The sequence below is a fragment of the Haemorhous mexicanus genome, chromosome 32 (assembly GCF_027477595.1).
Source record: "Haemorhous mexicanus isolate bHaeMex1 chromosome 32, bHaeMex1.pri, whole genome shotgun sequence".
Taxonomy (NCBI): Eukaryota; Metazoa; Chordata; class Aves; order Passeriformes; family Fringillidae; genus Haemorhous; species Haemorhous mexicanus.
In genome coordinates, this window is record NC_082372.1 from 953,219 (window position 1) to 976,725 (window position 23,507).

General features: G+C 54.3%; 2 protein-coding genes across 2 annotated transcripts; one reads left to right on the forward strand and one right to left on the reverse strand.

The window, feature by feature from the left end:
- Positions 1-579: 579 nt before the first annotated feature.
- TUBB (tubulin beta class I) lies at positions 580-11,319 on the reverse strand. Its single transcript, XM_059871579.1, has 4 exons — positions 11,109-11,319; positions 6,970-7,078; positions 4,811-4,921; positions 580-3,261 (listed from the first exon to the last, which is right to left on the reverse strand). Exons 1-4 carry the CDS (start codon positions 11,163-11,165, stop codon positions 2,204-2,206), a joined length of 1,335 nt encoding a protein of 444 aa, XP_059727562.1. The 5' UTR covers positions 11,166-11,319; the 3' UTR covers positions 580-2,203.
- A 236-nt stretch (positions 11,320-11,555) lies between these two features.
- MDC1 (mediator of DNA damage checkpoint 1) lies at positions 11,556-22,950 on the forward strand. Its single transcript, XM_059871528.1, has 8 exons — positions 11,556-11,626; positions 12,851-16,208; positions 16,474-16,767; positions 17,629-17,814; positions 18,765-18,890; positions 19,087-19,200; positions 19,441-19,551; positions 22,708-22,950. The coding sequence occupies exons 1-8, from the start codon at positions 11,613-11,615 to the stop codon at positions 22,813-22,815; spliced, it is 4,311 nt and encodes a 1,436-aa protein (XP_059727511.1). The 5' UTR covers positions 11,556-11,612; the 3' UTR covers positions 22,816-22,950.
- The last annotated feature ends 557 nt before the right edge of the window (positions 22,951-23,507 follow it).

The window sequence follows — 23,507 nt, forward strand, 5'->3', positions numbered from 1 at the left end:
CCAAGACCGCCCCAGGTGACCCTAAAGTTACCCTGAGACCCTTCTGGTGACCCCAGGTGACACTGGGACCTCCAGGTGACAAAGGTCACAATGGGGACCCTCAGATGGGGACATGGGGACACCCCAAGTGACAGTGAGATCCTCAAGGTGACACAGGGACCCCCTACATGAACAATGGGGACCCCCAGGTGACCCTGAAGTGATGCTGAGGCCCCCCCAGGTGACCCCAGGACCTCCCAGGTGACCCTAAGGTGACACCAAGACCCCTCCCAGCGGCCCCAGGGGACCCCCAAGGTGACAATGAGACCCTCCAGGTGACACTGGAACCCCATAGGTGACCCTAAAATGATGCCCAGGTGACATTGTGGATCCTCAGGTGATCCTGAAGGTGACATGGGGGACCCCTAGAAGGGGACAGAGACCCCCCCCAGGTGACCCCAAAGTGGCCCCAGGATCTCGCAGGTGACACTGGAACCCCTCAGGTGACCCCAAAGTGATGCCCAGATGACACTGGGGACCCTCAGGTGACCCCGGACCGCCCCCAGGTGACCCAGGAAGTGACACAGGTGACACCCATGGTGGCTTTTCCATCCCGAGTTTATTCCGGACCCGGGGGCGACTTTTCAATATGAAAAACGAAAGAAACGGGAAAAAAACAAAAACATCCAAAACCGGGAGGGAGCGACCGGACACCGGGAACGGCGACAGAAGCGGGGAGAAATGGAGGGGAAACAGGAAAAACTGACAAAAATGGGGAAAAACAAATAAAAAATGGGGGAAAATGAACAAAAATTGAGGAATACAAACCCAAAATGGAAAAAAATAGGTAAAAAAATGACTGAGCAAAAATAGGGAAAAAAACAACAAAAAAATTGGAAGGACCCAAAAGCTGGGAAAGGAATGGAATTGGGCTAAGAGTGAGCAAAAACGGGGGGAAAAAAGAGCAAAAATTGGAAAAGTGGAAAAAAAGACCAAAAATGGGGGAAACTGACCAAAAATTGAGGAAAATTGGGTGAAAATGATCAAAAATGAGGACAGACTGAAATGAGGGAAGAAGGAGGGAAATGAACCAAAAAACGGGAAAAATGACAAAAAATAGGGAAAGAAACAAAAAATTGGGAAAAATGAACAAAATTTAGGAAAAATTACAAAAAAAGAAGGGGAAAATGGAGCCAGAGTGGGGCGGGGGGAGAGGACAGGAGGCCGCGGAGGCAGCGAGGGAGGGGTGGAGGTGATGAAGGTCAGCAACTCTTCCAGGATGAGGATGATGGTGGTCAAGGCCAAGTGACCAACCCTGAAGGTCAGGGAATCTTCCACGATGATGATGAAGGTCAGCAACTCTTTCAAGATGAGACTGAAGATCAAAAGCTCTTGGAGGCTCTTCCATAATGAAGATGATTATGATGAAGGTCAAGGCCAACTGATCAGCCCCAATGAAGACCAAAGGCTGAGGATGATGAAGATTGAAGACTCTGCAAGGACCATGATGAAGGCCAGGAGCTCCTGGAGACTCTGTGAGGAGGAGGATGATGAACTCTGGGGACCCTTCAAGGATGAAGGTTGGGGAGCCTTTGACAATTCTTTGACGATGGCCATGATCAATCTTGGGGATCCTTCAAAAATGACTGAAGTTGGAAGCTCCGACCATGATCAGGATTAGAGTCTCTTCAATGATGATCAAGACTGGAGACTCTTCAAGAATGACCATGATGAAGGCTGGGGACTCTTCAAAGATGATGAAGAAGGTTGGGAACTCTTCAGTGCTGATGAAAATTGGGAACTCTTCAAGGATGAAGACAACAGAAGTTGGGAGCTCTGACCATGATCAAGACTGGAAACTCTTCAAGGATGACAAAGGCCAAGGACTCATTGATGATGATGAAAGCTGGGGACTCTTCATGGATGACAGTGATGAAGACTGGGGGCTCTTCAAAGATGGTGAAGCTTGGGGACTGTGAGGACAACACTGAAGGCTGGGGACTCTTCCAGGATGACAATGATGAAGGTTGAGAACCATGAGGACAACGCTGAAGGTCGGGTGGGGACTCCACTGCTGCCGCCGCCGATGACCGAGGCCAACACTGATGATGATGAAGGACAATGACACCAAAGGCGCCGCCCACCGGTTGACGCCTCTCTGGGACAACACACCGGGAAGGGGAGGAGCAACACTGCTGAGGGCCAGGACCTCTGGAGAAACCACTCAGGCCTCCTCTTCGGCCTCCTCGCCGAAATCCTCCTCCTCCTCGGCCGTGGCGTCCTGGTACTGCTGGTACTCGGACACGAGGTCGTTCATGTTGCTCTCGGCCTCGGTGAACTCCATCTCGTCCATGCCCTCGCCCGTGTACCAGTGCAGGAAGGCCTTGCGCCGGAACATGGCCGTGAACTGCTCCGAGATGCGCTTGAAGAGCTCCTGGATGGCCGTGCTGTTGCCGATGAAGGTGACGGCCATCTTGAGGCCGCGCGGCGGGATGTCGCACACCGCCGTCTTGACGTTGTTGGGGATCCACTCCACAAAGTAGGAGCTGTTCTTGTTCTGCACGTTCAGCATCTGCTCGTCCACCTCCTTCATGGACATGCGCCCGCGGAAGACGGCGGCCACCGTCAGGTAGCGGCCGTGCCGCGGGTCGCAGGCGGCCATCATGTTCTTGGCGTCGAAGACCTGCTGGGTGAGCTCGGGCACGGTGAGGGCGCGGTACTGCTGGCTGCCCCGCGAGGTCAGCGGCGCGAAGCCGGGCATGAAGAAGTGCAGCCGCGGGAAGGGCACCATGTTGACGGCCAGCTTGCGCAGGTCGGCGTTGAGCTGGCCAGGGAAGCGCAGGCAGGTGGTGACGCCGCTCATGGTGGCCGACACCAGGTGGTTGAGGTCGCCGTAGGTGGGCGTGGTCAGCTTGAGGGTGCGGAAGCAGATGTCGTAGAGCGCCTCGTTGTCGATGCAGTAGGTCTCGTCCGTGTTCTCCACCAGCTGGTGCACGGACAGCGTGGCGTTGTAGGGCTCCACCACCGTGTCCGACACCTTGGGGGACGGCACCACGCTGAAGGTGTTCATGATGCGGTCGGGGTACTCCTCGCGGATCTTGGAGATGAGCAGCGTGCCCATGCCCGAGCCGGTGCCGCCGCCCAGCGAATGGGTCAGCTGGAAGCCCTGCAGGCAGTCGCAGCTCTCGGCCTCCTTGCGCACCACGTCCAGCACCGAGTCCACCAGCTCGGCGCCCTCCGTGTAGTGACCCTTGGCCCAGTTGTTGCCAGCACCGCTTTGGCCTGGAAAAGAGGAAGAAGGGTTGGGAATTTCTAACCACCTTTGGGGAACTTCAAACCACTTTTGAGAACCTTTACACCACATTTGGAGACCTTTAAACCATCTTTAGGAACTTTAAGAACCTCAAAACCATCTTGGGGAGCCTCAAAACCTCCTCTGAGGAACTCTGAACCAGCTTTGAGGATCGTGGGGGCCCTTAAACCTGGAGACCCTCAGAGCACCTTTGGGGACCTCAGGAAACCTCAAAACATCTTTAGGAACCCTCAACATGACCTTGAGGAAGGACCCTTGAATCCCCTTTGGGGATGATGGGCACCTCCATTTCCACATTGTATTATGTTCAAGCCACTCTGTGGCCCTTCAAACATTTCTGGGGACCTTTGAGGCACCTCTGAGGACCCCCTGACCCCGCCAGCTCAGCCCCTCCCTGTGGTGACCCTTGGCCAGGGGCAGACAAGGAGGAGTTGGGTTGGGGTCTTTGAGGTGACTTTAGGGACCATCAAAACACCTTTGGGAATTTTGAGGAATCTTTAATCACCTTTGGAGATCTTCAGGTTAATGCTGAAGACTTTGGGGACCCTCAAACCATTTTTGGGGACCTTGGGCAACTGTTCACCACCTTTGAGATCTTCCTCCCACACTTGGGGACCTCAAGCACTTCTGCACCCTCTTCAGGGACCTTCAACCTCACCCTTTGGGGATGTTCCACCCCAACCTGGGGATCCTCAAGGACCTTTAACTACACTTGGGATCCTCAACCCCCTCTTTGGGCCCTTCACTCTACCCCTGACAACACTTGAGGATCTTCAAAGCCACCTTTGGGGACACTTGGGAACCTTAACCTCACTTTGGGGACCTTCGTATCAACCCCTGGGAACACTTGAGAACTTCTGAACCCTCCTTGGTGGGATACTTGGAGACCTTCATGACACCCTTGGGACCTCCAACCCCGCCCTGGGGATACCTGGGGACCTTGATCTCCTCTTTGGGGCCCTGCTGTCCCTTGAGGCTACCCCATGCTGTCCCAGATACATCCCAAGTGTGTCCCCACATGTCCTCAGCTGCCCCAAATATTGCTGTGTCCCCAGGTGTTCCCCAAACACCCAGAGATATCCCTAATGTCCCTCAGCAACTCCCAGGTGTCCCCAAGATGCCCTCAGGAGCCTTCAGGTGTCTGCAGATATCCCCAGGATCTCCAGGCATGTCCCAAAATGTCCCCAGGTGCCTGCAGCTGTCCTTGCCATGTGCCAAGGGTCCCCAAAAGTCTTGAGCATCCCCAGATGTCCCTCAGCAGCCCCCAGGTGTGTCTCATGTGTGTTCCAATGTCCCCAGGTGTGTTCTAGATGTCCCCAAGCATGCCCAAGGTGTCCCAGATGTCAGAGTGTGCTCACAGGTGTCTCCTGATGTCCCACAGGTGTCCTCAATGTCCCCAGGAGCCTCCAGGTGACCTAGGTGTATCCCTAGGCATGCCCCAGTTGTGTCCCCAGATGTGCCTCCAGCATGTCCAAGGTGTCCCCAGGTGTCCCAGATGTCCCCAGGCGTGTCACTCACCGAACACGAAGTTGTCAGGCCGGAAGATCTGCCCGAAGGGGCCGGAGCGCACAGAGTCCATCGTGCCAGGCTCCAGATCCACCAGGATGGCTCTGGGCACGTATTTACCCCCTGGGGAGTGACCAAAACCCAGAGAATTCAACCCAAAACCGGAAGAGTCACCTCCAAACCAGCCAGAATTAGCCCCAAACCATCCAGAATCACCCTAAATAGACTCAAGTCATCCCATAAACTCCTGGGGAATCACCCCAAAGCACTGAGAATTACCTCAAAACACCTGGAAATACCCCAAACCCATTCAGGATTACCCCAAAGCCACCTAGTAACAACCCAAACCAACCCAGAATTATCCCAAACACACCCCAAACCAACCAGAATTACCTTAAAACCACCAAAATCACCCCAAAACCACCTGGAATTGCTCCAAAAATGCTCAGACTAAACCCAGAAATAACAAAAATTGCTACCAAAAAAACCCAGTATCACTCCTAAAATCTCACAAACCGCCCTATGTGATACCAAAACACCCCAAATCACCACAGATGTCCCAAATCACCCAAAAACACCAGCAATGACACCAAGAATCAGCTCAAAAAGTCAAAATCACTCCCAAACCACCCAGAATTACCTCATATATATCTGGAATCCCCTCAAAACCACCCCCAATCCACCTGAGTTTACCCCCAAAACACCCACAATTACCCCAAAACCATCCCAAAATTATCCCCGATCACCTGCAATCCACCCCCAACTCACCCAAATTCACCCCAAACCCAAGAAAAGCCCCACCAAAAATTACCCCAAACCCACCCAAAATCAACCCCAAAACACCCCAAATTACTCAAAGATGTTCAAAATCATCCCAAAATTTATCTAAAATCACCTCAGACCCCCTTTGGATGAGACCAATCCTAAAATATTCAAAATCACTCTGAAGTACCCAGAATTTTCACAGAAAAGCCCAATTCATCCCTAAAATGACTTTAAAAGCTTTGACCCCCCAAAACTCAACCCTAAAGCAACCCAAAATCACCCCAAACCTCCCAAACTGACCCCAAAAATCCCCAAATTAATCCCAAGTCCTCTCAAAATTACCTCAAAATCACCCCAAACTAACCCCAAATTGCCCCAGCTCACCCCAAACCCACCCAAATAACCCCAGGAGTGTCAAAGTCACCCAGAATTCCCCAAAGCTACCATGAAAACTCCCTGAGAGCAACCCAGAACAGGACACGTGGACAGGGAGGAGACAAGTGACAATGGACAGGACACAATGCAGGGGGGCACAGGGGACAGGGTGACAGAGGGGTGACAAAGGACAGTCAACACTGGGGGGTATCAGGGACAAGGTGACATGGCAGAGGGGGTGACATGGGGTGGGTGGTGACACGGGACAGGGTGGGGGTAACAGGGGCCGAATGACACAGGGGGTGACAATGGCAAGGTGACATTGGAGGTACATGGGAGACAAGATGTGGGTCAGGGAGAACAGGGTGACACTGGGAAGGGACAGGATGCAGCGACACCAGGAGGTGGCAACAGACACCAGGGGATCCCCAGGATTGAAGGTGACAGGGGACAAGATAACACTGCGAGGTGACGATGGACAAGTGACACTGAGCAGTGACAGCAGTGGGAGTGACACTGGGAGGTGACAGGACAAGGTAAGCCCACTGGTGTGACAAAGGAGGGGTTGGCACTCAGGGACACAGTAAATGAGGTGGCACAGGGCATGAGCAAGGACAAAGTGACAGTGGGAAGTGACAGCAGGACAGAAAAAAGTGACACTAAGGCAGAACCATGGGGACACAATGACATTGGGATGACAAAGTTGTAACATACAAGAAAGTGACATTGGGGGGTGACACTGGGGACAGGGTGACAATGGGGAGAATGAGGTGATGCAGGAAGGTGGCAAAGCAAGTAGTGATAAGGTGGCGGTGAAGAGGTGACACTGGAAGTGACAGCAGAGAAAGTGACAAACGAAGGTGACATTGGGGGCGTGACAGCAGGACAAGTGACACTGGGGAGATGACAAATGCCACCAAGTGCCACCAACCACTAACAACTGACACAATGAGGGGGGGAAGGGCAGAGGAGCCGTGGGGGGGTGTGGCAGCTGTCCCCAAGTGCCACCAGCTGTCCCCAGCTGTCCCCACCTGTGGCCTCGTTGTAGTAGACGCTGATGCGGTCCAGCTGCAGGTCGCTGTCCCCATGGTAGGTGCCCGTGGGGTCGATGCCGTGCTCATCACTGATCACCTCCCAGAACTGTGGGGACAAGGAGACAGCTTGGGGACAGCCCAGGAGTGGGTTCAGGGCAAAAACCGAGAGTTTGGGGAAAAAATCCTGGGGGTTATGGGAGGAAAAATGGGGATTTTGGGGAGGAAAAGAGGGTTTGGGACGTGATCAAGGGGCTAAAAGGGGTGGGGCTTGTGGAGGAGTGAGGTTAGCTGGGCCACGCCCACTTTGTGACAAATGGGACCTGAATTGGGGGGAAAAAAAGGATTTGAAAAGGAAAAAATTGGGATTTTAGAGGGAGAAATGGGGATATTACGAGGGCAGGGCATACAGAGAGATAGGGTCAGCTGGGCCATGCTCAAGGCAGAATCAATTTTGGGGAAAAAAAAAGGGTTTTGGGGTTAAAAATTGGGATTTGTGTAGCGAATAGGGACTGGGGTTGTGACTGGGGTTAAAGGGGGTGGCGCTGACAGAGGGCTGGGGACAGCTGGGCCACACCCACTTTGCTACATCTGGGACCCCATTTTGGGAGAGAAAATGAGGATTTGGGGCTAAAAAAAATTCATGCATTTTAGCGTAAGAAATTGGGATTTTACGGCAGGGCAGGACATGGCAGCTGAGAAACATCAAAAAAACCATGGATTTTGAAAGAAAAAAAATTGGGATTTAAAGACATTTGACGTGGGATCTGGGCTAGAGAGGCAGAGCTTGTGGACGGGTGGGGAGGCAGGCCACGCCCACTTTGTAATACCTGATATTTATTTTAGGGACAAAAAGGGGCTTTTGGGACTTGGCCCCACCCTCCTCCCCTAGGCAGCGTTTTGGGGAAAACAAAAGAAGAATTTAGGGATTTAAAGGTATTTAGGCACCACGGCCAGGTGACAGGCAGGGTCTACAAGACCTCCCCCACAGCCAGGACCTGTTTTGGGTGGAAAAATGGGGATTTAGGGTGTGCTTAGGTCCTAAAAGGGTGTGGCTAGAACCCACAGCAACTCCACTACCCTTTTTGGGGGAAAAAAGGCGATTTTTTTGTGGTTTGGAGGAGCGGGGAAGGGAAGTGGGCGGAGCTCTGGGAGGAGGGGGCGTGGCCAGGGCTGCGCGGTCCCGCTCCCTAAAAAGGGCGGGAACGCGGGAAATGGCGGCAACTTGTTAAAATTCAAACCAACCCCTCCAAAATCAGCTTCTTGCACCCCAAATCGGCTTTTATGAGACCCAAAATCAGGATTTTTAAACCTAAATTCGGCTCAGGGGGCTCCAAGTTTTGTATTCGAGGTTGAGATTCCACAAATGTGGGGGTTTGAGTTAAAATGGGCCGAGGGCCCGGTGGGGGGGAACAGACAGAGCATGAGGGGAAAATAAGGTGAAAAAAGGTGATTTGGGGGTTTAAGATGAGAAATGCGGCAAAAACCCGGGGATTATGGGACTGTGGAGAGAGCAACGGCATGAAAATATTAATTTGAGTTAAAAGCCATTAATTTTGAGATTGTTAATTCAAAAAAAAGATGTTAAAAAATGATGATTTCAGATAAAAATGGTGGTTTGGTGATTATGAGGGAGAAATGCATTTCAAAACCCAGAATTTTAGGTCTAGAAAAAAAAAGGGTTTTAAAATGTCAATTATGGATGTGAGGCGGAAAATGGGATTAAAAACCAGCAAGGTGAGGTAAAAAATAGTGGGAAAATGGGTTAAAAATAGAGATTTTGGGGCTGATGGGACAAAAAGGTTAAAAAAAGTAGTTTGGGGAATGTAGGAGAGAAATGGCTCCAAAAAAAGTTCATTTGGGATAAAAATGGAGATTTTGGGCAAATGAGGACAAAAATTAGTTTTAAAAAACCAGACTTGAATAATCAGCATTTTTCGGGGGAAAAAAAAAAAAAAAAAAGTGCATTTTGAAGCCTTGGGAAACACAGGGTTAGAAATGACAATTTTTGACGAGAAAATGTGAGTTTGGTGCAGAAACTGAGAGTTTAGTGACAGGAATACGGATTATGAAAAGGATATCCAAGGGTAAAAATTGAGAATTTTGGGCTAGAACACAATTTTGGAGAGTAAATTTCACCGGTTAAATACCAGTATTTTGTGTACAGTAAAAACCCTTTTTTGGGCCTCAAAATCGCAATTTGGGTTCAAAACCTCTTTCCCAAAACTAAAAAAGAAAAAAGGAAATCGCTTTTTAGGGTGAAGAACCCCAATTTGAGGCGTTTTAGAGAACAAAGATTTCGGTGTGGGGCAGGAAATGGGAATGTTCATTGCGGGGGCAGGAAATGCGGTCTGGAGACACAAAGGGGGGGGGTTGGGGCTGAAAAGGCCGATTTTGCGACAAAAAGTTACATTTAAAAAAGAAAAAAAAAAGGGGGGGGATTAAAGAAGGCCGTTTTGGGTGTGGGGTTAACATTAAGGGGAAAACCCGGATTTCTGAAGTAGCAAAAATGACACTGTGGTGTGAAGAACTGCAAATTCCGAGGCCTAAAGCAATGGTTTTTTGGGGCAAACCCCACCAGTTTGTAGTAAAAACCCCACATATAAAAATATAAAACGTTCGTTTTGGAGAAAAAGCAGTGATTGTGAAGCAAGGGAAAGCGGATTTGAAAGCACAAAGCTGCGATTCTTCCCCCGACCCTCCATTTTGGGGCTGGAAACCTCCATTTTGGGGCTGGGAGCTCCCTCCGAGCTGCAGAAAATCGCGATTTTAACCCTAAATTCTACTTCTGGAAAATAAATCCAGCCCTTTTTCTCCTCAAAACTCCACGTTTTGGGGATAGAAATCTTGGATTTGGACGGAAATGTTGTTTTGCAAAACGAAGATGCTGACCCGGAGCTCCGAAACTCCATTTTGGGGCTGGGAAAAAAAAAAATGTTTTGGGGCCAAAACCTGAACTTTTCAGCAAAGCTGAATTTTAGCAGCAAAAACCTTCCATCAATGAAGAAAAAAAAAAATCACTTAAATCCAAAATATTAACATTTTGAGAACTGAAATGTATTTTTTGGAAAATAAAATAATCCATTTTCAGGCGTAAGAAGGGCATTTCAGTGGACAAACCTGATTCAAAATAAGAAAAACATCAATTTTGGAGATGAATACTGCAATTTTAAGACCCCAAATGCACATTTAAGGAATAAGAAAAAGAATCGTTTTTGTCATAAAACTCTGCAGTTTAAAGGAAGCTTAAAACTCCTTATTTTGCGGATAAAAAAAAAAAATTTGGAACAAAAAATGGGAACACATCTCTTATTTAGAAGATAAAAACCTATATTGTGGATATTAGACCTTCTTTTATGGATTAAATCCTCCCATTTTCGGGTCTGACCCCTCCGGCCGTCACGCCGCATTTGGTGGTCAAAAATCATCATTTTGGGGCACAAAACCCACATTTTTGAGGTAAAATTGGACGGTTTTGCCGGGAAAAGAGACGATTTTAGGAGCGAAAGTACCCCAATTATGGGCTGAAAACAACGGATTTCAGTCTGAAAAAGCAGCATTTAAAGTATGGCGTTCTAAAAACGGAACAAATCAGGTTTTAAATTTAATTACGATAATATTTTTGTGAAAAACAGAATTTTAGGGTTAAATCCTTGAATTTCAGGGCTCCTCGCCGCCATTTTGGCGCCTTCCCCGCCCATCCCCAGCCAAACCCCCTCGATTACGGGCAAAGAGCGCCATTCCCGGCCAAATCTTTAAGGTAGTCATTTAAATTAGGATAAAATAGTTGGATTTTTTTAAACACCCCAAAAAAAAAAGATTTTGGAAGCGAATTTGCCGCGGTTCGGGGCCGCCGCCCTCAGCCGCCATTTTGCAGCCGCGTGGGGGGGGGGGGGGGGGCGTTCCGCCACCGAAAATCCTCATTTAGCGACAAAATCTCCTGATTTTTAACCCCAAACCCGCCCCATTCAGCACCACCCCTTCCCTCACAGGCGCTTCTGAGGGGGAAAAACGCCAATTTTGGGGTAAAATCGCCGTGGTTTGGGTCGCCCTTTGTCTTGGCGCGCGGGGAGTGGAGGGGCTCTTAAAGGGGCACCGCCGCGGCGGCGGAGGATGGAGGCGGGGCCCGCAGCGCTCACCTTGGCGCCGATCTGGTTGCCGCATTGGCCCGCCTGGATGTGGACGATCTCCCTCATGGCGGCGGTGGAGTCTGGCGGGGGGGCTCGGGCCCACCCGGACGGCGCGGAGGCGCTCGGAAAACTGAATATAAAAACGTGAAGAGGCGGCGCGGCCCCTTTAAAAGCGGAGCAAAGGCGCGAGCGCGACGGCGGTGAAAATGGCGGTAGCCGCGGCCCCGCGCGCACTCATATAGGACAAAGCCGGGGCTCCCATTGGTCGGCACCGCCCGCTTTCCGTTCTTCTATTGGTTAATCTTGTTATCAATCCAGCTTTCTGCTCTTTAATTAGTCTAAACCTCCTTAAAGCCCTCCCACCGCCGCTCCGGCGCTCTCGGAGGACCACCCTGCCCCGTCTCGCTAGTCTGGCGATGATCGACACTCACAACAGCCAATGGAAAGTGCAGATGGGCGTTGACGCGAGGAGAGAGCAGCCAATGGAAGCGCGGGGGGCGAGGCCCGGCGGTGATGGCGCGGGAGGGGTGAGCGGGGAGGGGGGGGAAAGCCGGGGCCGCTTTTGGGGTCCCTGAGGGAATTATGGGGGAGTTTGGGGGGATTTGGGATCCGGGGGGATTCTAGAGTATCCTGGAGGGATTTGGAGGTGACAGCGGTGATTAGAGCGGTCCTTGGTGAGGACTGAGGGCCTCGGGGGCAGTTTTGGGGAGTCCCTAAGGGAGATTGGGAGGGTCTCTGACGGGGGTTTAAGGTTTCTGAGGAAAGTTTGGGGTCTCTTAGGGAAGTTTGGGGGCGTGGCTTGGCAATTTGGGGTTCCAGAGAGAAATTTGGGGGTTTCTGAGGGGAGTTGGGACTTGATGAGGGAATTTGGGGGTCCCTAAGGGAGGTTGGATGTGTGTGAGGGAGGTTTGGTGTCCATGAGGGGAGTTGGGGCATCCGTGAGGGAATTTGGGGCTCCTGAGGGAAGTTTGAGCTCTCTGAGGGGGTTGAAGGGTCCTGAGGGGAGTTTGGGGCGCCCCTGATGGGGGTTCGGGTTTCTGTGTGGGAATTTGGGGTTCCTGAAGGACGTGTGGGTTTCCTGAGGGAAATTTGGGGTCCGTGACGGGGGTTGGTGGTTCTATGAGAGAATTTGCAGTTCCTGAGGGGCGTTGGGGGTTCCGTGAGGGAAGCTGGCGATTCCATGAGGAAATTTGGGCTCCCTGAGGGGCGTTGGGGGTTCTGTGAGGGAATTTGGGCTTCCTGAGGAAGACTTGGAGGTCCCTGGGGGGATTTCGGCTTTTTTGGGTGCAGTTTTGGGGGATCCTTGTGGGATTTTGAGTCATTTGGGTGCATCTTGGGGAATTTCGGGGATCCCTGGGTTTGTTTTGGATCTTTTTGGGGCAGTTTGGGAGGTCCCAATTTGGGGCCTCTGGGGTGGTTTGGGTCTTTTAGGGGCAGTTTGGGAGTCTCTGGGTGATTTTGGGGGGTTCCTTGGAGAATTGGCGGGTGTTTGGGATGGTCCTGGGGCAGTTTAGGAGGATTTTTGGGGGAGTGGGAGTTCTGGGGCGTCCCTGGAACAGTTTGGGGTTGTTTTGGGGCATTTGGGGGGGGGGGGGGTTGGGGGTCCTTGGGGCAGTTTGGGGGCATTTTTGGTGGGGGGTTGTTGTTTGGGGTCTCAAAGGGGTTTTGGGGGCCCTTTGGGTTATTTTTGGGATCCTTGGGGGATTTTGGGGGTCTCAAACTCCTGAGCCCCCCCCAACCCCCCTTTGCAGTGCCCTGGAGGATCCAGCTGTGCCCCTAGATGTTGAGGGCCCCCAAAAACGCCTTCCCTGCTCCCAAAATTCTCCAGATGTGATCGGGGAGGAGCCAGATCCAGATGTTTGGGACCTGAAAATGCCCAAAGTGGCCCAAGACCCCTCTGAGGCTCCAGATGTAGCAGCAGAAGCCCCAAATCCAGATGTGCTATGGGCCAAAAATGGGCACCGGACACTGCTGGTGGAGAGTGACACAGATGTGGAGGAGGAGGGGCCAAATCCAAGTGTTGGGCCCCAAAAATGGCTTAAAATGACCCAAAATGTGCCCGAAACTCCAGATGTGGGGCTGAAAACCCCAAATCCAGAAGTTCTATGGCTTAAAAATGCGTGCGGTACACTGCTGCTGGAGAGTGACACAGATGTGGAGGAGGAGGAGGCTGATCCAGAAGCAGAGCCCCCCAAACGACTGAAAATAACCCAAAACATCCCAGAAACTCCAGATGTTGCAGGAAAGACCCCAAATCCAGATGTTTCAGGGCCAAAAATGCAACATAGGATGGAGCTGGTGGACAGTGACACAGATGTGGACGAGGATCCAGATGTGCAGCCCAAGAAAAGGCTTAAAGTGACCCAAAACATGCCTGGAATTCCAGATGTGGAGGTGGAAACCGCAAGTCCAGTTGTGACAACGCCCAAAATCGGACACTGGAGAATCCTGATGGACAGCGACACAGATGTGGAGGAGGAGGAGGAGAATCCAGATGTGCAGCCCCAAAACCGACTCAGAATGACCCAAAACGTGTCCGAAACCCCAGATGTGGCTGCAAAACCCCTGAATCCAGATATTTCGGGTCCAAAACGCCATTCTCAGATGCTGCTGTTGGACAGTGATACAGATGTGGAAGATGAAGTGAATCCAGATGTGCAGCCCCCAAAAAGGCTCAAAGTCACCCAAAACATGCCCAGAATTCCAAATGCGGAGGTGGCGACCCCAAATCCAGCTGTGGAGAGGCCCAAAATCAGCAATCAGATGCTGGTGGAGGACAGTGACACAGATGTGGAGGAGGATCCAGATGTGCAGCCCCCAAAAAGGCTCAGAAGGACTCCGAATTTGCCCAAAACTCCAGATGTGCGATGGGGGACACCAAATCCAGATGTTTCAGGTCCCACAATCAGGAGTCAGATGCTGCTGGTGGACAGCGACACAGATGTGGAGGAGGATCCAGATGTGCAGCCCCTGAAACGGCTCAGAGTGACCCAAAACGTCCCTGAAACTCCAGATGTGGCTGCAAAGTCCCCAAATCCAGATGTTTCAGGCCCTGGAATCAGGTGCCAGGCATTCCTGGTGGACAGTGACGCAGATGTGGAGGAGGGGGAGGAGGAGAATCCAGATACTGAGACCCTAAAAAAGCTTGAAATGACCCAAAATGTGCCTGAAAGTCCAGATGTGGTGGCACAGACCCCAATTCCAGATGTTGGAATGACCAAAAATGGGTGTCAGGCACTGCTGGTGGACAGTGATACAGATGTGGAGAAGGAGGTGAATGCAGATGTTCATCCTTCAAAAAGATGGGAAATTCCTCAAAATGTGCCCCAAACTCCAGATGTGCCCACACAGCCCCCAAATCCAGCTGTGAAGGGGTCACAGAGGGGTCACGGGGCACTGCTGGTGGACAGTGACACAGATGTGGAGGAGGAGGAAAATCCAGATGTTGGGTCCCTAAAAAGACTGAAACCAGCCCCAAACGTGCCTGAAACTCCAGATGTGAGGCTGAAAATGCCAAATCCAGATGTTTCAGGCACAAAAATTGGGAGTGGGATGCTGCTTGTGGACAGTGAGACAGATGTGGAGGAGGATGAGGTAGGTCCAGATGTTCAGCCCTTTAAAAGACAGAAAATTACCCAAAATGTGCCTGAAACTCCAGATGTGCTCACACCAACCCAAAATCTAGCTGTTGGAAGCTCTGAATCCAGAGGTGGAGCCTTGGTGGTAGAGAGTGACCCTGATGTGGAGGAGGATGAGGCTGATCCAGATGTTCGGCCTTCAAAAAAAAAGAAAATTACCCAAGATGTGCCTGGAACTCCAGATGTTGGGAGGCTTCAAAGGACCCAAAATGTGGCCAAAACTCCAGATGTGGAGGGAGAGGAGGAAGGGTGGGATCCAGATGTGGCCACCCAGCTGTTCCTGCCCCCAAATTCAGATGTGGGAGAGGCTGAGGTGGATCCAGATGTTGGGAGCCCAGAACAAAGCAAAATGACCCAGAAGCCACTGGAAATTCCAGATGTGGAGGAAGAAGAGGCGTCAGATCCAAATGTGGCCACTCAGCCGTTCCTGCCCTCTCCAGATGTTGGCAGCCCAAAACCACTCAAAATGACCCTGAACCCTCCCAAAATTCCAGATGTGGAAGAGGAAACCCCAGATTCAGATGAGGAGGAAGAACAGGAGTCAGATCCAGATGTGGCCACTCAACTGTTCCTGCCTTCTCCAGATGTTGTGAACCCAGAAAGCTCCAAAACAGCCCCGAAGGACACCAGAATTCCAGATGTGGAGGAGAAAGAGGAATCAGATCCAGATGTGGCCACCCAGCTGTTCCTGCCTTCTCCAGGTGTGGGAAGCCCAGAAGGCCTCAGAACTACCCCAAAGGACCCCAAAATTCCAGATGTAGAGGGGCTGCCCTCCCTGGATCCAGATGTGGCCACGCAGTTGTTCCTGCCCCCCCATCCAGGTGTGGAGGATGGCCTAAATCCAGATGTTCTGAGTCCAAAACAACCCAGAATGGCCTCAAATGACCCCAGAATTCCCGTTGTGAAGGCCGAGACCCCAGATTCAGATGTGGAGGGGGAGGAGGACTTGGATGTGGCCACCCAGCTATTCCTGCCCCCTGATCCAGATGTGGAGGGGGAAGGACCCTCACAACCAGGTGCCGGGTCCCTAAAACCACCCAAAAGTCCCCTAAACCTGCCCAAAATTCCAGATGTGGACATGGAGAGCCCAAATCCAGATGAGGAGGAGTCCCTGAGGGGCCACAGGTTGTTGCTGGGGGATGCTGATCCAGATGTAGAGGAGGTGGGCCCAAATCCAGATGTGGCAGTCTCAAAAAGACTCCAGACGGCCCCAAAAGTCCCTGAAATTCCAGATGCAGAGGTGGACACCGTAAATCCAGATGTGGAGGGACCACGGGGCCCTGGTCTGAATCCAGATGTGGCCACCCAGCTGTTCCTCCCCCCTGACCCAGATGTGGAACGCCCAGAAAGCCCCAAACCAGCCCTGGACGAGCCCCAAGTTCCAGATGTGGAGGAGGTGGCCCCAAATCCAGATGTTGAGGGTCCCCCAAGCCCCGCCCAGGAGGAAGCAGAAGCTCCGCCCACCCCACAGGTGAATTTTGGGGGGTCCCGGGTGATTTTGGGGGGGTCTCTGGTCGATTTTGGGAGCCCTCTGGGGATTTGGGGGGGTTCCAGGTGAGTTTTTGGAGTTCCTCGTGGATTTTGGGAGGTCCCAAGTGGGGTTTGGGAGGCCCAGTGTGATTTGGGGGGGGGGGTGGGGTCACAGGTGAGTTTTTGGGGGGTCCCAGGTAGAATTTAGGGGATTTTGGGGGTGGCAGGTGGATTTTGGGATCTCCATTGCAGCCCCTCTTCACTAGGTGCGGCGCAGTCGGCGATTGGCTGGGAGTGGAGGGGGCGGAGGCTCTCATGGCCCCACCCCCACCCAGAATGGGACTGATCAAGGCTCCAAGCCACGCCCCACACCCAAGCCACGCCCCCAGAGAGGGCAGGACCCAACAGTGGCCGTGCTTGAAGAGGCCACACCCTCCACGTCCATAAAAGGAAATGCGCTGGGCTCAATGGCAGCCCCACCCCCAGAGGAGGAGGAGCCAGCAGAGGGTGCCAAGCGCCAGCTCCGCCCCCGGGCAGCACCAGGCTCCACCCAGATCCGGGTAAGGACCAGTATGGACCAGTACAGACCAGGAGGAACCAGTATAGACCAGTGCAGACTGGTATGAACCTGAATATACCAATCTAGACCAGTATGGACCAGTACAGACCAGTACAGACCTGTACCCCCCTGGTGACTCCTAAGTGACCCCGGTATGGACCAGTGACCCCACCCAGTGCTCCCAGTATAGACCAGTATGGATCAGTACAGACCAGTATAGGTCATTGTGGACCAGTATGGACCAGTAGGGGCAGGTATGGACCAGTATGGACCAGTGTGGAACAATAGTGACCAGCACAGACCAGTGACACCCCCCCCCCCACCACCAGGGACACCCCAGTGACCTCCCAGTATGAACCAGTGCAGACCAGTACAGACTGGTGCCACCCATCCTCCCTGCTGTGTCCCCAGCTGCTGTTCTGGGGCTGGTGGCACCTGGGCATGTCCCCAAAGTGTCCCCAAGGTGTCCCAGTGTCCCCAGCTCCTAGTCCTGGGGTGGTGGCACCTGGGAATGTCCCCACAGTGTCCCCAGTGTGTCCCTGAGTCCCCCAGGGATGTCCCTGTTGTGTCCCCAACCTGTCCCAAACCTGTCCCAGTGTCATCCAGGTGTCCCCAACTCCTCAGGGATGTCCCCAGAGTGTCCCTGACTCTCTCAGGGACGTCCCCAGTGTGTCCTGAATGTGTCCCCAACCTGTCCCAGTGTCCCCTAGATGTCACCACCTCACCAGGGCTGTCCTCAATCTGTCCCCACTGTCCCCAGGTGCTGCTCACAGGCCTGGTGGCACTCAGGAATGTCCCCAAGTGCTGTTCACAGGCCTGGTGGCACTCAGGGATGTCCCCAATGTATCCCCACTGTCCCCAGGTGCTGTTCACAGGCCTGGTGGCCTCCCCAGCACTGCGGGTGGCCCTGGGGACGCTGGGTGGCACCGAGGCCACCTCTGTGCACGACTGCAGCCACCTGGTGACAGATGGCATCCGCCGGACACTGAAGTTCCTGTGCGCCCTGGGCAGGGGCGTCCCCATTGTCACCCCCCAGTGGCTGCTAGAGGTGACATCGGGGACAGCAGGGGGTGGGGGACATGAGGGACATTGGGAGGGACATTGGGGACAGTCAGGGGGGTTGGGGGGATTGCAGACATTGCGGGGACATTGGAGGATTGGGGACATGGTGGGGACATTGGGGGACTGGGGACATTGGGGACAACTGGGGATTGGAGATATTGGGGTATTAGGGACATTGGGGACAATCAGGGAGTTGGGGAATTGGGGACTGGGGACATGGGGGGACATTGGGGATTGGAGACAATCGGGGGACTGGGGACACCAGAGACGTTGGGGGACATTGGGAGCATCAAGGACACTGAAGTTCCTCTGTGCCATCAGCAGGGGTGTCCCCATTGTCACCCCCTCAATGGATGCTGCAGGTGACATCAGGGACAGTGGGGGGTTGGGGACAATCGGGGGGACTTGGTGACAATGAGGGGAGTTTGGGGACAAGGAAAAGGATTTGGGAACATTGGGGACAGGGGGTGGCACTGGGGACTTCAGGGGAGATTTGGGGACATTGGGTGGCCTTGGGGACAATGGGGATCTTGGGAACATTGGGGACAGCTGGAGTGGCCTTGGGGACAGGGGGACATGGGGGACATGGTGACAAGGGGGATTGGCCTTGGGGATTTCAGGGATGGGTGGGGTGACCTTGGGGACAGCGGGGTGACCTTGGGGGAAGGGAGAACTCAGGGACATTGGGAGGGGATTTGGGGACAAGGGGAGGGGCCTTGGGGACAGTGGGGGTGGCCTTGGGGACTCTGGAACCTTGGGGACTGGGGGTGGCCTTAGGGACAGAGGGGCTTTGGTTGACAAGGGAGGGTGACCTTGGGGTCAAGGGGAAGGACTTGGGGACAATCAAAGTGACTCTGGGGACAAGGGGGTGGCCTTGGGGACACTGGGGTGGCTCTGGTGGCTGTGTGTGAACCCCTCATGTCCCCACGTCCCTAGAGTTCCCACAGTGGCCGCCCGCTGTCCCCAGGTCCCTTCCTGCCCCGGGACCCCCCCTGTGAGCGGCGCTTTGGCTTCCGCCTGCGCCCGGCGCTGGCCCAGGCCCGGGAGCAGCCCCTGCTGCAGGTGACAGTGTCCCCAAATGTCCCCTCATGTCACCTAAACCCATCCCTGAGCCAGGGCACAGGTCCTGCTGCAGGTGACAGTGACAGCAGTGTCCCCAGTGTCCCCAAATGTTACCTAACCCCATCCCTGTGCCAACCCTGGGCCCAGATATGGCCCCTGCAGGTGACAGTGACAGCAGTGTCCTCAATGTCCCCAGTGTCCCCAGGCCCAAGAATGGCCCCTGCTGCACATGGCACTGTCCCCAGATGTCCCCATGTCACCTAAACCCATTCCTGAGCCAGCCCCAGGCATGGTGGCACCCCTTCTGCAGGTGATAATGACATTAATGTCCCCAACTTCTCCAATGTTCCCAACACCCCAATCACCTGAACCCCTTAATGTCCCCAACCTGCTTAATGTCCCCAATGTCCCCCCAGTCATCTCCCACGTCCCCAGTACCCCAACGCCCCCAATGTCCCCAATCCCCCAATCTCCTGACCCCCTCAATGTCCTCAACCCCTGAATGTCCCCAATGTCCCCATGGTTCCCCTGATGTCCTCTCTGTCCCCAGGGGTACCAGGTGCACGTCACCCCCAGTGTCCAGCCATGCCCCGAGGACATGCGGGACCTTGTCACCTGCTGTGGTGGCACCTTCCTGCCACAGCTGCCCCGGGAACACGCGGTGAGGGGACAGCAGGGACAGGGGACAGTGGGGACATCGGGGACACTGGGGGGACATTGCGGAGATTAGGCACATCGGGGCATTGGGAACATGGGGGACATTGTGGGGAGTGGGGACACTGGGGACACTCAGGGACATCAAGAGTGTTGGGGACACTGGGGAATTGGGGACGTTGTGGGGATTGGGGACATTGAAGACATTGGGGGAATTGGAAGGATTGGGGACATTGGAATTGGGCACATTGGGGGCACTGGGGACATTGTGGGGGATTGAGAGGATTGGGGATTTTGGGGACATTGGGGACACTCGGGGACATCAGGGACATCAAGGCCATTGGAGACATTGGGGGTGTTGAGGGTTTTGGGGTTTCTCCCAGGGTGTTTGAGAGTTTTTGGGGTGTTTGGGGGTTTCTAATGGGGTTTTTGGGGCTTTTGGGGGGTTTTTGGGTGGGATTTGGGCTCCTGACCTCATTTTCCCCCAGCCCCCATGTCCTGGTCATTTCCTGTCCCCAGGATCAGGCTGTGTGGAGTTGGGGCTTCTCACGGGGGTTTTGGGGTTCCTCTCTGGGTTATTTGGGGTTCTTTTGGGGTATTTGGGGTTTCTGATGGGGCTTATGGGGTCCTGACCCATTTCCCCCCAACCCTGGGTGCTGGTCACATACTGTCCCTAGGACTGTTGGGATCCCCTTGGGGTTTGGGGTTCTTCTCTGGGTTTTTGGGGCTCCTCATGGGGTATTTTGGGTTCCTCAGGGGGTTTTTGGAGTTTCTTACTGGCTTTTTGGGGTCCTGACCTGTTTCCCCCTAGCCTTGTGTCCTGGTGATCTCAAATCCTCAGGGCCTTTCTGATCCCATTGGGGTTTGGGGTTCCTCACTGGGCTTTTGGGGTTTCTCTCTGGGTTATTTGGTGCTACTCATTGTGTTTTTGGGGTTCCCTGGCCCCTTGTGCTGGTCATTTCCTGTCCCCAGAACTGGGCTGGGTGGGTTATTTTGGGTTTCTCTGAGTTATTTGGGGTTCTTTTGGGGTATTTGGGGTTTCTGATGGGGTTTTTGGGGTTCCTCATGGGGTATTTGGGGTTTCTCTCTGGGTTATGTGGGGTTCCTCACTGTGTTTTTGGGGTTTCCTTAGCCTGGTGTCCTGGTGATCTTGTGTCCCTAGGACTGGGCTGAGTGGGGTTTCTGACTGGATTTTTGGGGTTTTTGATGGGTTATTTGGGGTTCCTGGCAGGGTTTTTGGGGTTTCTGATGGGTTATTTGCAGTTCCTTACGGGCTTTTTGGGGTTTCTCCTCAGTCTGGTGTTCTGGTGATCTCGTGTCCCCAGGACTGGGCTGGGTGGGGTATTCGGGGTTTCTGACTGGGTTATTTGGGGTTCCTGACTGTGTTTGTGGGTTCCCAGCCCCGTGTCCTGGTGATCTCGTGTCCCCAGGACCGCTGGCTCTGGCCCCCGGCCGTGGCCGCGCGGCTCCCGCTGCTCTCGGCCGAGCTGCTGCTCTCGGGGGTCCTGCGGCAGTGCCTGGAGCTGGCCCCGTTCCTGCTGAGCCCCTGGCAGCCCCCTGAAAACACCCCCGAGCCCCGCCAAAATACCCCAAATCCCACCCAAAACCAAAAAAATCCCACCCAAAATACCCCAAATCCCACCCAAAAAACCCTAAATCCCTCCCAGAAACGGAAAAACCCTCCCCCAAAAACCCCAAACCTACCCCGAAAAACCCCAAAACCCTCCCCAAAAAGCAAAAATCCTCCACAGAAACCCTCAAATCCTGCCCAAAGTACTCCAAACCCACCCCCAAAACCCCCCAATCCCGCCCAAAACCAAAAAAATCCCCCCCAAAAATCCCCAAACCCCCCCCAGAAACAAAAGAATCCCCCCCAAAAACGCCCAAATCTCACCCAAAGTACCCCACCCCAAACCCAATCCCGGGCCCATTTTGGGGGCTCCACCCCTCCCCCGAGCCCCCCCAGGACCCGGAGTGGGCGAAGACCCCCCCAAAATCCCCCCCCGAAAACCCCAAATTCAGGGACCCACCAAAAAACCTTAAATCCACCCAAAAAACCCCCTAATCCACCCCAAAAAACCGCAAAACGGCCCCGGGGTCGCTCAGAGGGTCCCGCCCCCGATTTTGGAGTCCCAGACTCCCCTCAGGAGCCCCCCAGGACCCGGAGCCGTCAGGGACCCCCGCAAAATCCCTCTCGGGACCCCCCAAATTCAGGGACATCCAAAAAACCCTCAAATCCAACCCCCAAAACCCCAAACCTGCCCCCAAACCCCTCAAAAGAGCCCCGGGGTCCCCCTGGGGAACCCAATCCCAATTCTGGGGTCCCACATGCCCCCCTGGACCCCCCCCAGGAGCCCCCCCGGACCCGGAGCGGGCGCAGGCTCCCCCCAAATGCAGGGAACCCCCCAAAAACCCCAAACCGGCCCCAAAAAGCCCCAAATCCCACCCCAAAACGGCCCCGGGGTCCCCCCGAAGGTCCCGCCCCCAATTTTGGGGGCCCTGAGCCCCCCCCGAGCCCCCCCCGGACCCGGAGCCGCCGGGGGGCCCCAATAAAGTGAATTTGGGCAGCAGACTTTGGAGATTTTGGGGTTAAAAATCCCAAATTTGGGTGGGGGGAGGAGCCGGGGGGGGGGGGTGACGTTTGGGAACACCGTGGGGACAGCCCCGGGGGTGGCCTTGGCAGGGTTAGGGACACTATGGGGACACTTTTGGGGAAATCAGGGAACCCTTGGGGACACCGGGGACACCCCCGGGATGGCCATGGGGGGTTGGGGACATCAGAGAGCTCTTGGGGACACCAGGGACTGTCTTGGGGACACATTGGGATGGTCATGGTGACCTTGGGGACATCAGTGACTTCTGTGGGGACACACTGGAGGCATCGGAGACCCCTTGGGGACATCAGGGACCCCCTTGGGAATATTTTGGGGACATCGGGTGGCACCTTGTGGACACCAAGGACGCTTTTGGGCACCCCTTGGGGACATCGGGAACCCGGGACCCCCCGGGATGGTCGTGGTGGCCCTGGGGACATCGGGAGTCCTTCTGGGGACCAGCCCTGGGTTGGTTATGCGGGGGTGGGGGGCATCAAATGTCGCTTTGGGGACCCTGGGAACCCTTTCGGGGACCTTTTTGCCTTTAGTCCCGCCCTCTCAATCCTTAGCCAATCAGCGCTCTCGTGCCATGGCACTGCAGCCAATGGCAGCGCAGAATGGGCGGGATTTTCGCTACCGTGCAAACGCCCGAGCTAGGTCACCATGGTAACGAGTGAGGACGCTTGCGGGTTCGTGCCCCGTCCTCTGCCACTCTCAGCCAATCAGCGCTCGCGGATCGAAACAGCCAATGGCGATGAAGAAGGGGCGGGAGCAGTGTTGCCATGGCAACGGGGCGGCCGGGCCTGGGGCGGGAAAACCGGGAAAAGGTAAAAAAGGGAATAAACCCCGGGATTAGTGTGGGGTGGGAGAGACTGGGGGGCCTTGGGGACAGTAGGGACCCCTTGGGGACAGGAGGGACCCTTTGGGGACAGCGGGACCCCTCCGGGATGAGCGTGGGGTCTTCGGCAACCCTGACTGTCCCTGCCAGGACCAAACAGCCCCTCAGGACCCCGATTTACCCTGTCAGGACCACATGGCCCCTCAGGATCCTGATTTACCCCGCCAAGACCCCATTTCCCCTCTCAGGATCCTGATTTACCCTGCCAGGACCCCATTCCCCCCTCAGGACCACAATTTACCCTTTCAGACCCTCATTTACCCTGCCATGAGACCCCCGGACCGCATTAACCCTGCCCTAAGACTGCACATCGCCTTTCAGGACCTCATTTACCCCTCCTAGGACCCCATTTCCCCTTCTAGGACGCAATCCCCTCCTAGTCCCGCCCATCTCTCTCGGATGCGCCCTCCCATTGGTCGGAGGGGGAGGCGGGATCCGGGAGCTACCGCCTCTGATTGGCTGGGGCGGGGG